Source organism: Gopherus flavomarginatus, chromosome 10 (genome assembly GCF_025201925.1).
Source record: "Gopherus flavomarginatus isolate rGopFla2 chromosome 10, rGopFla2.mat.asm, whole genome shotgun sequence".
NCBI classification, from domain to species: Eukaryota; Metazoa; Chordata; order Testudines; family Testudinidae; genus Gopherus; species Gopherus flavomarginatus.
In genome coordinates this window covers 80,361,482-80,374,290 of record NC_066626.1, presented here as the reverse complement: position 1 = coordinate 80,374,290, position 12,809 = coordinate 80,361,482, and the positions used below count along the sequence as shown (strand labels likewise).

At 62.4% G+C, this 12,809-nt stretch overlaps 1 protein-coding gene across 2 annotated transcripts in view; it reads right to left on the bottom strand.

Moving 5' to 3' along the window:
• VIL1 (villin 1) overlaps positions 1 to 12,809 on the bottom strand; it is a 36,816-nt gene that overhangs the window by 2,481 nt on the left and 21,526 nt on the right. For both annotated transcript variants that reach the window (XM_050917022.1, XM_050917023.1), the window contains exons 6-19: positions 12,170 to 12,280; positions 10,905 to 11,107; positions 9,636 to 9,714; positions 9,049 to 9,147; positions 7,934 to 8,087; positions 7,562 to 7,662; positions 6,890 to 7,027; positions 5,889 to 6,047; positions 4,900 to 5,079; positions 4,443 to 4,588; positions 3,338 to 3,482; positions 1,862 to 2,050; positions 1,029 to 1,097; positions 385 to 519 (exon numbers count right to left, since the gene is read on the bottom strand). In XM_050917022.1, coding sequence (XP_050772979.1) covers positions 385 to 519; positions 1,029 to 1,097; positions 1,862 to 2,050; positions 3,338 to 3,482; positions 4,443 to 4,588; positions 4,900 to 5,079; positions 5,889 to 6,047; positions 6,890 to 7,027; positions 7,562 to 7,662; positions 7,934 to 8,087; positions 9,049 to 9,147; positions 9,636 to 9,714; positions 10,905 to 11,107; positions 12,170 to 12,280 — 1,908 coding nt within the window. The remainder of the gene's footprint in view (positions 1 to 384; positions 520 to 1,028; positions 1,098 to 1,861; positions 2,051 to 3,337; positions 3,483 to 4,442; positions 4,589 to 4,899; positions 5,080 to 5,888; positions 6,048 to 6,889; positions 7,028 to 7,561; positions 7,663 to 7,933; positions 8,088 to 9,048; positions 9,148 to 9,635; positions 9,715 to 10,904; positions 11,108 to 12,169; positions 12,281 to 12,809) is intronic.

Sequence of the window (12,809 nt, the reverse complement as noted above, 5' to 3'; positions counted from 1 at the left end):
GGGGGTGACCCATGGGTCCCCCTTGAACTCACATGCTGGGTATTAAACTCTTTGTTCCCCAGCGTATCTCCACTAACCACAGAGCTGAGATCTGTGCGGAGCTGGCTGGCTAAGGAGCTGCTCTTTGCTCCCTGGGGGCCCCAAGGAAATTCTTCTGTCACTGGGGCAGGATCAGACCCTAAATGTCCACCTGCACCACAGGCCAGGGCCAGCTGCTGCTTCTGCCCTGATTTCAGTGCCAGCTGCTCTTGCCCTGTGGCAAATATCGCCCCCACAGGGGCTCGGCTTGGCTTTCGAGCACTGTCTGCAGGACGTGGTGAAGCCCGATCACAGTTCCCTTTGCCAGCCGTGCTCTTATTTACACACACACTTTTCCCTTCTCACCTCCTTCCTGCTAGGGTCCACTCCCTCGGGCAATTCATCCAAGGCCTTGTTCACCAGCAACTCCAGGGGGAAGGTCTGGAAGGTCCTGGACCCGAAGGTGGTGTTGGCAGTGAAGACATCTTGGCTTGTGATTTCCTGGGGGGCGGGGGGAGAGTCACATGGAGCCACTGCTGGGCTGCTCCGCAAAGCCCCCACCCTGTTACATGTACCGCGCCCCCCATGCCGTGTGCCGGCCTTCACCAACGTACCCACCGCATCTCGTGGCTGCTGTCTCAACCCCGTGTCCTCCCAGGGACTCCTGCCACCTCTAGGCTGACCTGGAACCCCGCACCCAGCCGCAAGGAGAAGATTTCAGCCTGGGGTGGTGCCTAAATCTGACTGCAAGCTCTGTGGGGCGGGGTATGCCACGGCTGTGACTGTGACTGCATGGGGACAGCTGTGCTGCCAGGTGTGGGCAAACCACTCCGGTCCCTGACTGAGCCGGGTCCCAGCTGGTGTGGGAGGGGGAAGCTTGGGAGCTTTTGCATCCCTCAGTAGCCGCGACCAGGGGGTGTGCATAGCATCGCAGCACCAACGGCCCTCGCCTCGTTCCCTGCTTGCTCCAACGCTCCTGTGCTCAGGCTGCCTTTCCCCAAGATACTCACAGTCGTCAGCTGGCTGAACTCGCTGTCCTCCCCCAGCTCAGCTTTCAGCTCCTCGTAGGATTTCCTGTCCTGCAGGAGAGACGCAAGAGCTGAGCCAGGAGGGCCCAGAGCCAGGCGTGCCGGGAGAGCAGAGCTGGCTGGGTTTGGAACGGCTGCGGCTGGGTTACTGAAGTCAAGCCAGGCAGGTGCCGCTCCGTTCACGAGTCTGCAAATCTCTCCCCCTGCGACGGGCCTGGCCTGGCTGGGCCTCGGTCGCAGGGCCTGGCCCCATCTCCATACAGCCCTGGGCCTGCCCCTCCCCAGCAGTTCTGCGAGTAGCTCACCAGAGGGGGCGATCGCCAGGGCGCAGGAACCCTGCCAACGGGGACCCGGTGGGTAGCGAGGTTTGCTGCTGACATGGGTGGAAGTGTCTCAGAGTCAGTGGCACCTGGCAGCCCTTGGGCTGGAGGACGGGGATTGTGCTGCCAGGGATCATTGAGTGATGGGCACCAGGGACTGGCCGTTGGCAATGGGAGCCGGAGCCGGCCAGCCGGTTCTGGGGAATGGGTGTCTGTGCCCCAGAGCTGCTGCCACACACCCGCCCTACTCACTGGGGTCTTGCTAGAGGCCCCAGACTGATCTGCCCAAGAGCTCCCTGGGGAGAGGCTAGTGGGTGGGAGGCTCCCCCCCACCCCTGGCCTGTGGATTAAAAGGGTATCAGGGCTACCCAGTTAGTCTCTGGTTTTCCGGGCTGTTTAATCTGAAGGGTGACGTAGCCTTTACGCCCCGCGGTGCCCTGCCTGCGCCCACGTCTCCTGCCAGGGGAAATGGGGAACCTCTGCACAGCCACTCACGCTCCACTTCAGGGGGTCCCAGGCCAGGAACCAGCCCGTGAAAGTCGGGGGCTCGTAGCCTTGTTTCACCACGATGATGGGCGTGTCAGGGTCGCGCCCGCTGGGGTGAGTTCTCAGGTACTCCTGCGCCATCACGGCCGCCTCCTTCTTCTCCGTCTCGTTGGCGTGCTCCCCAATCCAGAGGAACACCTGTGACAGAAACAGCCCCTCCGTGCCAGCACCAGCCGCTTGCCACAACGCCCCCTCGCCGGCCACTAATGTGGGAAAGCCCCTGGCCCGTGCAGGATCACGTTCCCTGGTGCTTGGTCCCTTCCAGGGGAGGACGGATGGACAGACGGACCTGGGGCTGAAAGCAGGGCCAGGACCCAGGAATTCTGGGCTGGAGGCCTGGCTTGCTGCAGCCTCACCCCGGGACTTTGGGCGGACCATGTGTCCTGGAGGAGCACACGACGGGTCGGTAGATTCCCAGTTCTAAGCCTGGCTTGCCAGTGACTTGCTGCGTGGTTGTGGGGGAGAGTCATCTCTCGGATGTGACAAGGTGGGGGGTTTCTTGGTTTTTCCGTGTTTTCCAGTGGTTTGCGGGTGGGGGGTGGGACTCAGTGTCCCCGGGTGTTACTGGTTTAACGAGGGGAGGGGAGAGGGAGTTTGTTGGTACAGGGGACCGGAGAGGGAACTTGGAACCCCAGTCGATGGCCTGGAGAATGGAGACCCCAGCAACTAGTGACCTGGTGACCTGGAGACCCAGCTCAGGAGTCGCAGCTGGTTCTGGCCAGTGGGAGGACAATGGGCTGCGGGGAGAGGACTCCGGTGACCTGACCAGCCGGTTCCAGCCAGCGAGGCCAGAGGAGGGCTGAGAGGACAGGAGACCCAGGGCTGCCTGTTTACAACCCTGTTTACCTGGGGAGAAGACAATGGACAGAGGGGGCTTGGGGCCGGGGCTATCGGAGGCCCAGCTGGGAAGCAGGGCAGCTCGGGGCTGGAGAGGGGGAGCAGGCAGAGCCCCCCTGGATGCAGGGAGACTGGGATGTGCTGGGCTGAGGAAGGCCAGGCCTGAGACCCAGAGAGTTTCTTGTGCTGTATTCTAAGCTCAATAACCCTCCTGTTTCATGCTGGCTGACAGTCGCTCCGGTCTAGAGAGCAGGGTTGCATCAACCCCTTCGGGGGTGAGGAGGCCCCAGGGGTCCAGAGCGCGTGGACTCCCTGAGGGGGCCCATGGCAGAGACAAGGGTGCCAAGACTCAGAGAGGTGCAGCTCCGGGAGGTGGAGGGGTCTGACCCCGAGAGAGAGTGGACCCCCGAGAAGGGTGTCGCACTCAAAGGGGCACCCCTCACGGACTGCACAGCGCCTCGAGTGGGCACGATCTGTGAGTCTGTGACAGCTCCCTCGTCTGGGACCATAATACAGACCTCCCTGGGGGAGACAGTGGGGCTACAGCTCCCTCCAGCCTGTAAAACCTGAACCCAGCCCCCGCCTTACCTGGTCCCAGGTGTCCAGCAGGAAGACGTCGTCATCCTCCAGGTCATCCTGGTTAAAATCGGTGATCTCCGTGGCCACAAAGGTGCCAGTCTGATTGGAGCATTCGAAGAGGCGGGGCGTTATCGACAAGGTTTCCTCCTGCAGTCTGGGAACAAGGGGGGAAGGGGGGTCAGGTCCTAGAGAACCCAGCCTGGCTTTTGGCTCCAGCTGCTTCTGCCAAGGAAAATGGGGTCTAAGGGGTCAGCAGGTGCAGGGGCTGCCCACCCGGAGAACTACCCTGGGCCAGCACACAACGGCGGCCAAGGGGCTTTCTCGGATGGAGGAATATTGGGCTCTGGCCATGATCCTATTTCCTCTGGCTCAAGGTCCCCCCCTACCCCCTTGGGCTTTGACCTGGGGGGGTAACAGTCTCGCGTTACCCTCCCCCCCAGCAATGTGTCCCGACACGGTCAAGCCACAATGTCACAACAGACTGCCGCAGGTCGACCCTACGTCCGGCACATCTCGGAGCCGTGCTGATGGCCGGGACGCGCCGGAGGGACCAGAGACCGGCCTGGCAGGTGACAGATGAGAACACAAGTAGCCACCTGAGACGATACCACCCTAGGCTAGAAGGTAGCGCGATGGCCAACCAGCGGCCAAACCCACCTCTCCCCTCTGGCTCACGGTGCTCACCGGGGGCGGGGACAGTGACCCACCCAGCCTGCTCATTAGCGCTTCAATGAGGTCAGTAACTCGCACTTCCTCCTTCAGCATCCCGTGCCTCAGTTTCCCCATCTGTAACAGGGGGGTGACGACACTGATACTGACCTCCTTGGTGAAGCGTGTTGGGATCTGCTGCTGGGAAGAGCTAGACACGAGCCAGGGGCTGGTCTCATTGTTCTCCTGAAGTTTGTTATAATACAGTGTCTCGAGCACTGACTCCAATACAGCCCGATCCCCCCCGGAGCTCTGCCCTCCACCACCCGGAAAGCCACGTGAAGTGGATTCTGCCACCGACTGGCTTCAAACGATCCGGGCCACGTCAGTGGGGCAGGAAACCTCGGCTGGGGATGGTGGAATCACGGATGAGACCTGCCAGTGGGGACAGCCCCGCGTTCCTTACCGCTTGCTGTTGGCGTACTGGGATTTCCCTCCCAGAGCCACCCAGAAGTTATCCGGCTCCTGGCCCTCGGCTATCACCAGCTTCTCGGTTTTGGAGATGAGGTCAGCCACGGTCTTTGCCATCTCCCGCTCGTCCCCGCTGCAGCCCTGCGGGGACCCAGAGCGCGATTGGTCAGGACCACCCGGAAGGGCCGCGCGGCCTCCCATTGCAGCGCCGAGAACCTGCCATGGGTCCAGCCATCCTCAGTGCCACCCGTCCCGCTGGCAGGGGAGCAAGACGGGATCCCGGTGGGAGGAGGCTGGATGGCAGCAGGGAGCAGCCAGGGGTCTGGGAGTGGTTCCCGGCCTCCCCCAGGCCAGGGAGACTTCTCTGCCCCAAGCATCTCGCCGCTGGCTCAGGTTCTCCGGCTGTGGACCCCGCGTCCCCCCAGCCAGAGGCTCCCGAGCACCATACCCACCTTCCCATACCAGAGGTAGCAGCAGGGCTGCGTCTTCAGCACAAAGACATCATTGGAGTTGAGGGAGGAGGCGCGCGGGGGCACCTCGAAGGCCTTGGTGTTGTATTCGTTGGTGCCGTGCACGTGGAAGAGGCGGGTGGACGGCACCGGCTCCGTGTTGCCAGCCCGCGAGGTGCCGCCCTAGGGAACAGCACCGGGGGAGCGGGGAGGAGAGAAGACGTCAAACCAGCCTCCACCCTCACCCCGTGTCCATGACGGCGTCCTCTATAGCATGGAGCTAAGGCTGGGAGCCCCTTTGTCACCTGTGAACGCAGCTCATGGGTCGGCCGTAGCAGCCTGGGGGAGCCTGGCCTTGCTCCAGCCCCACGGCTCAGCTTGCCCATTTCATCCCAAGCCCCACCTGCCAACCAGCACCCGATGCTGGGGGTTTGCCTCATCTCTGCCTCCTGGTTTGCAGGGCAGCCTCAAGCGAGTGCTTTCTCCCCGTGCCTCGGTTTCCCCTTTGGCACCAAGGGAATAACGCCGCCTATGCCCCCACTTGCCCGGGCCTCTGTTCCGTGGCTGGCGGGGAGCTGAGCTGTCACCCAGCAGCTGGCTATTTCAGCCAGGTGGGCGGTGCCCGGCGCTGCCCCAGCGCCTGTTGCAGAACCACGATTGCAGCACCGTCTGTTACTGGCCCCGCTGGCCCAAAGGAGCTATCTGCCCTGGGGTGTCATGGGCCCGCTGACCAATCAGTTGGGCCCGCGGCCTCCCTGTCAGAGCTGGTTAACTCCCCACCGGGAGGCTGGGAGCAGATCTAGTGGCCAGTCGTATCGTCCACTGGCCAAGCAGTGTATGGACCAGCCTAGCCCCACTCCCCCGCAGCAGCCCTGGGGTCACAGGCCAGGACACTGCGCTCGCGGGCACAGGTCATGGCACCTTGCCAGCGGGCCCTGGGCTGGCACTGGCGGAGCGACAGGCAAGGGGCCCGCCCTCATCCTGGCACTCACCGCGTACACCACCATCTTCCCCTTAAAGATGGCCATGAGGTGGACGGGCTCCTTGCCCATGGGCACCCGCACCTGCACGGCCGCGTTGTTGTACTGCTGGTCCAGGATGACGGCCTGGTAGGCCGAGGCGGTGATCTCGTCCTTGCTGGCGTGGCGGCCCTAGGGAAGGGCGAGGGACGGAGGAGAGGGGCTCAGAGCAGAGGAGTGGGGCCACGCAACCCCTAGCACCCCCAGCCGCAGGCTCTAGCGCACCAACCCCAGCGCTGACACCGACCCAACACAGGGCGAGTCACGCAACCACAAAAGTCAGGGGAGCCCCTCATCAGGCCTCAATTTCCCCATCTGGGAAATAACGATGAAGGTAAAGGCCCGCCCCTCAGCAAATTAACGGGCTGGTTAGGGTCTGAGTGACACATGGAATTGCAAACCAGCCCAGAGTGGCCATTGGCTAGTATTAACTGACCCTCCCTGAGGGCGCAGAGAAGCGTGGGTAGAGGGCACCCCCCTGGGTTGTGACCTCACTCCCACCCCCCTGCTTTGGGATGCCACGTGGCAAGTGGACAGCGGCTGGCCCAGGGTGCGTCGGCTCTGGCCTGGGATCAAGGAGACGTTACAGGAGGCTGAAACGGGGCAAATTCAAAACTAAGCCAAGGTGTGTGCATCCAGTGCGTGATCAGCCTGCGGGACTCTCTGCCACAGGATGGCGCTGATGACAAAAATTGAGACTGGGCATATCTGCGGGTAACAAGAACATGCAGAGGTAGCCTGGTCAGGGATGACTTAATCTCCCCGAAATCAACACCTGGCATCTGAGCGAGAGCCGATCTCTACCTGTTACAGATGGGACGGGATTCGTGCGGGGGAAGATCATCCCACGCCTGCTGGCCCTGGCCCCGGCTGGAGCTGGGATCTCGGCCGGGGGGTCCGGGATGACCCAGGCCCTGAGCCCATCGGAGACAGGCTCCTCTCCAGCAGACTGGGGCAGCGGGGGGCCCACGCACCTGCCAGATGTAGATGATGTAGTGCTGCTTGTTGTTGACGAGGTACTTGTAGAGGATGAGGTAACAGTCGCCGCCGTAGAAATGGCCCAGCCAGCGCATCTCCACCGGCGCCAGCTCCAGGTCCTCAATGCGCCAGACCTGCCAGGGAGCCGGGAGTGAGCTGGGGGCTGGCTCCTACCACCCTCACCCCCCAGCAGTGCTAGGACAGCTGGCAGAGATAAAGGGATCCGGACGGCCAACATATCAGTCTCCATGTGACACCTGGAGGATGCGCCAGTCTGGGCAGAGGGCCCACGCCACGTGCCCTGCTCCGTGCCAGCGACACCAGCCAGGCCTGCTAGCGACGGGCCATGGGGTGCCCCGTCCTGGAGCTGTGCGGGTCCGTGAGCCTCCTGCCAATGGCACTGGCTCTGCTCAGCCACACGCTGGCTAGTGTGGACTTCAGCAGGGCCCCACGGCACCTCGCCCTGCTGACCCCATCAGCACCCACCTGACAGCTAGGGGTCCCACTGGTCACACAGGGGACCCCATGTACCCAGCAGGTGGGGGGGCTCGTGTCCCCCTCTGTGCTGAGCCACACGGGAGCCAGGGCTGTGACAGACCCAGCTCCGGAGCCCGCTGGGCCCCTGGTTCGATCCCTGCTGGTGGCCCAGCCGGCAGCTTGGCCTTTACCTCGACCTCCCCGGAGCCGTCGTCCACCATCTTCTGCTGCGCGGCCACCTCGGGCTTGGCGTGCATGGTGGTGGCGTCGAACTTGACCTGTTCCACTTTGGCTGGGGCAGAAAGATGGGCACTGAGGCTGGGGGAGGGGCACGCGCCCGGCTGACCAGTCCACTCCCAGCCCCCCCCAAAGCTGAGCTCTGCCCCCCTCCGCAGGCTGCCACAGGACCCTTCCTTGGGCCCCACCCCTGGCGCTGGCCCTGCCCCACGGTGCCCGGCCCCCGGCCACAGCCCCACAGTGCCCGGCTCCCAGTGCCCGGCCCCCGGCCCCACAGTGCCCGGCCCACGGTGCCCAGCCCATGGTGCCCGGCCCCCAGCCCTTACCCACTGTGCCCAGGGTGTGGGTCTTGCCCAGGCCACTGGTCTGGTTGCTGACGGTCCATTTCTGGAAGAGCTGCTTGAACATGGCCGACTCGGCCCCGTCGTTCTCGGTCTGCACGCGGGTGCTGGGCGCGTAGTTCTTGGCTTTGATGAAGCCCTGCAAGAGAGAGCGCCCAGTGGGCGGGGGGGAGCAGAGAGGGGGCGTCCTGGCTCCAGCCCCTCGTCCAGTCGGCGACGTCACCACCAGGCCAGCGCTGCACCAGGTGATTGGAGAGGCTGGGGCCCTGCAGGCAGAGTGGCGCCTCACCCTGGTGGGGGGCAGCCTTTTAACAGCCCCCCCCAAAACGCTCCTGGGTCTCCACTTGGGTATCTGTGCCGGCAGGTACAAAGCAGTGTGTGTGTGTGTGTGTGTGTGTGTGTGCATATGGGGGTGTGAGGGGGTCTGCGTGTGCAATGCCGATGGTGTGCCAGGGAATGTGTGTGTGTGTGTGTGTGTGCATACGGGGGTGTGAGGGGGTCTGTGTGTGCAATGTCCATGGTGTGTCAGGGAATCTGTGTGTGTGTGTGTGCGCATATGGGTGTGTGAGAGGATCAGTGTGTGCAATGTCCATGGTGTGTCAGGGAATCTGCGTCCGTGCGTGCGTGCAACACTAGGCTCTGTTGCACTGCGGGTTTGTGCACTGTGGATGGCGCAGAGCTCTGGGGGCCTGTCGCCCGTGCTGGTGCCAATCAGGAGTGACTCCGCTAAAAGCAAGGCCGTTACACTGGGTGTGACAGTGGAGCAAGGAGAGGCAGGGCCCAGGCAGGCAGCTCGGGGCCCCACCCACTGACAGACCCCAATCCCCCAGGGCTGACGCAGCTCGGTGAGAATCGCCTCTAGGGGACGCTGCGTCCTCTCGGGGGTTTCCCAGCCAGTAATCCACTGCACAGGAGCTGTCCAGACCCCAAGGGGTTAATTTCCACAGGGCTGACAGACAGCAGGGGTGGACCATAAGGTCGCACCTGGGCACATGCAACCCCCACCCACCTGGGGACCTGTGGAGGCTGGGAACGGGGTGCAGGGTATCTCCCCCTCCCAGCTGCTGTGGGTCCCGCCCCAGCCCGCCCCTCCCACTCACCAGGGCTCTGCTCATGGCCTGCTGCTTCTCCTCCTTGGTGGACTTCCTGCCTTTCCAGACGTAGATGGTCAGGCCACCCTGGTCCAGAATGTAGCAGTCCTGGGGGGCCGGGGGAGAGGGGTCAGATTAGAGTCCCCCATGACCACCAGCAATGGCTGCACTGCCCTGCCCTGCCTCCTGGTGGGCTCAATGGGTCCGGATCCCACAGCCAGGGGTCCCCTCTGCTGGCTCAGCTCCCAGCGGGTCGCCCTGGGCACGTGGCACTGCCTGACGGAGAAGGGATGGAGAAAGCCTTCCTAGCCCCTCGGCCCCTGTTCCTTAGCAGTATCTGTGGGTCAGATACTGGCGTGGTAGGAGGGCTGGAGAGACCAGGCAGCAGGGGCCAGGCTGGAGATCAGTGAGGAGATCAGCTGATGGGGGGGGACAACACAGGTAGCTGAGCCGTCCCTCCCACACTGTGCCCTGCTCCACGAGTCTGCTGCAGAGCGACCCGCATCCAGGGCACCGGCTATCTGTGCGCCCAGCCCCAGGAGCTCAGAGGGCAGTCAGAGGAAACCCCTTGGGAGCCTCCCGCAAGGGCCACGTACCTCGTGCTGCAGCAGATCTTGGGTCAGGGGACGGGTGGCGACCTCTTGGATCACCAGGTTCCCCTCAGCATCGGAGACACTGCGAGAAACCAGACACAAGCCCAGCTCAGCCACGGCCCCGTACGGAGTGGGGGACGCAGGGCTCTGGGCTCAGCGAGCACTGGCCCTTTAAAAGCTGCCCACTCAGATACTAAACTGGATTGCACAATTCAGCCACTCAGTGGCGCTACGTGAGAAATACTCTAATCTCAGGCGCACCTGGGAGAGTCTTAAAAGATCTGATGATGAACACAGGGCAGGTGGGGTATCTGTGCTAGCTACAGAGGTACATGACATGGCGTTAGGAGTAAACAGGAGACAAACATGAGGAAAACAGCCACGAAGGCTGCAACCAAAAGGAATGGAGAAAGCAACAAAGGTGGCAGAATCTCGTCACCGTGCCCCAGAGCCAAACCCTCACAGTGGACCGAGTGGAAGTACGATTTCACATTGCAGACTCCACAACCCCCCGGGCGCTGTGCAGAGAAATCGCCTCTCTCTGCCGGCAGAGCAGATCTCTGACTCTCTGGGCTTCCCGCAGATGGTCACAAAGATGACGCTGAGAGGGACCTGACTCTGTCTGATGCACGTTTTCCACCTCAGAGGAGCGCGGATCACAAAAGAGCAGAGAATTCCAGAACCAGGGGAGACCAACGTTTTGTGGGAGCTGCGCACACATTGGCCAAAAACGGTGACTGTGAAACAGGAACACGTCAGAGACAGGCTGGTTCCTGAGCTCACGCCTAAAGACCTCTCACGGCAGCTACAGCCGGAGACATTTAAGCGTAGCCACAGCTCTCCAGAGAGCAAAACCGGCTGCTATTGACCTTAAAACTGACTTGACCTGACGCTCTCTGACTAGCCCCGGAGGGGTTCCGCTCCGTAGCTGTTCTCCTGTCTCTGTAGGAGGAGTAATACATGATGCAGGCACCAGGGGACGCTGCAGGGTATGTGGAAGGTAATAGGAAGAACGGAAATACATTGCAATTAACTGGTGGAACTCACTGCTGCAGGAAGCTGCTATACAGCTAGTGCTTTGGGGGGTAGATTGATGGTCCTGAAGCGCTTTTTAGCCTCAGATGAGATGCAGTGTGGGCATGCCAGGACATGGGAGAGTCCTGGGGGGAGACCACACAAGGCCCATTTGTGCAGGGGTTTCCTCTCCCCACGGGGCTGACAACTTCCTTCACCCCACCCGCTGCGTGTTGGCCCGTCCCCTGGGTGACTTACTGGTAGAGCTTGAGAATGGTTTTCAGTTTCTGGTCCACCACGGTGTCGGGAATGGCTGGCTTGATCTCCCTCCGCTCCCCCAGCACATGGGTGAGAATCTTCATCAGCTCCGGTGTGGACGCCTCGTCCTCGCCATCTACCACAGCCACCTGGGCACGCCCGCCCCGCTCGCGGTCCCGGATGTCCTTGGCCAGGTTCATGCCCTGCATTGGGGGAGGGATAGCTCGATGGTTTGAGCACTGGCCTGTTGAACCCAGGGTTGTGAGTTCAATGCTTGAGGGGGCCGCTTAGGAATCTGGGGCAAAAATCAGTAGTTGGTCGTGCTAGTGAAGGCAGGGGGCTGGACTCGATGACCTCTGAGTCCCTTCCAGCTCTATGAGATAGGTATGTCTCCTATTATTATTATAAAACAGGCCATGGGGCTGCGTGGCAGAGTGACCCGGGCCGGGCAGCAGTCACAGGGCAACTGGTTTATGGAATAATACAGAGGCTGCGGGTCAGGAGAGGCACCAGCAAAGCTATGGGGGGAGCCCAGGACTGAGCTAGCAGGGGGCTGTGGGTCAGCAGTGAGGGGAACCGACAGAGCTGCAGGGGGGCAGGGCTGGGCTAGCAGGGGGCTGCGTGTTGGGAGTGAGGGGCACTGACAGAGCTGGGGGTGGGGGGCAGGGCTGGGCTGGGCTGGCAGGGGGCTGTGGGTCAGGAGTGAGCGGCACTGGCAGAGCTGCAGGTGGGAAGGGCTGGGCTAGCAGGGGCTGTGGGTCAGGAGTGAGGGGCACCAGCGGAGCTGGGGGGGGCAGGGCTGGGCTAGCAGGGGCTGTGGGGCAGGAGTGAGGGGCACCAGAGCTGCCATAGGGGAGACCCCCTCTCTTGGAGCAGGGCTGACTTGGGGGAGGCAACCCATTTGGGCTCCCCCACCATGCAAAGGGGACTTGGGACAGCTGATCCATGTCCCATCCCAGCTTCTCCCCCTGTGGAGGGGGTGTCTGGGTCTCCCACTCCCTCAGGTGAGATCAGAGATGAGGGGCCGAGCCCTAAACACTGCAGGGATGTGGGGGGTAGCTGGGATCCCGGGGAAGGATCAGGGCTGAGCGAATCAGGCGAGGCCCCTGGAGAGACCCCAGTGGGACACATCCCCACCGGGTCTCACTCAGTAACCAGCAGGGCTGGGTGACTGCACCCCAGCAGCTGAGACTGCCCCACGCTCACAGAGACCCTCGGGGGGGGTGGTGTTCTGGCCTCTCCTAGCTGGGACGCTGCCACGCTACCTTCAGCCTCTCGGCGCGGTTGCTCTCCGGCCCATTCCACTGGATGATGAGTTTGCCCAGGTCCAGCAGGAAAACATCCCCCTGGTTGAAACTGTTCCAGCTCATCTCCACCTGCAGGCGAAGGCAGCCAGGTCAGTGGGGGAGCAAGGGGGTAAAGCACAGGGCTAGGGGGAAGGCCTTCTGGGTTCTCTAGCGCTAAAGGGTTCTCCCTGGGATGGGAGTTAGAGGGGAATCTCCACCAGCTGGCAGCAGTACAGGGCCTATGACACACAGCGATGCAATTCTGAGTCCCCCTGCAGAAGGCTGCATTTCACACACCCTGCCCCACTGCCTAGGAGCTCCTGAGCAGGCTCATCCTGACATGACCCTCTCAGGCCTCAGCTCCCCCATTACACTGAATTTCATTAGCCTCATTTGTGTTATGGCCACAGGGTCCCCCCCCAATAAAATGTAGCTGCCTCTAGGGTGGGGCATGGCAGCCCTCCAACAGACATACAGCAATGCTGCACAGGGATTACCTGCCCCATGCTGAAATATGGCCACCTCTGGGGTGGGGCATGGCAGCCCTCCAACAGACACACCACAACGCTGCACAGGGATTACCTGCCCCATGCTGAAATGCGGCCACCTCTGGGGTGGG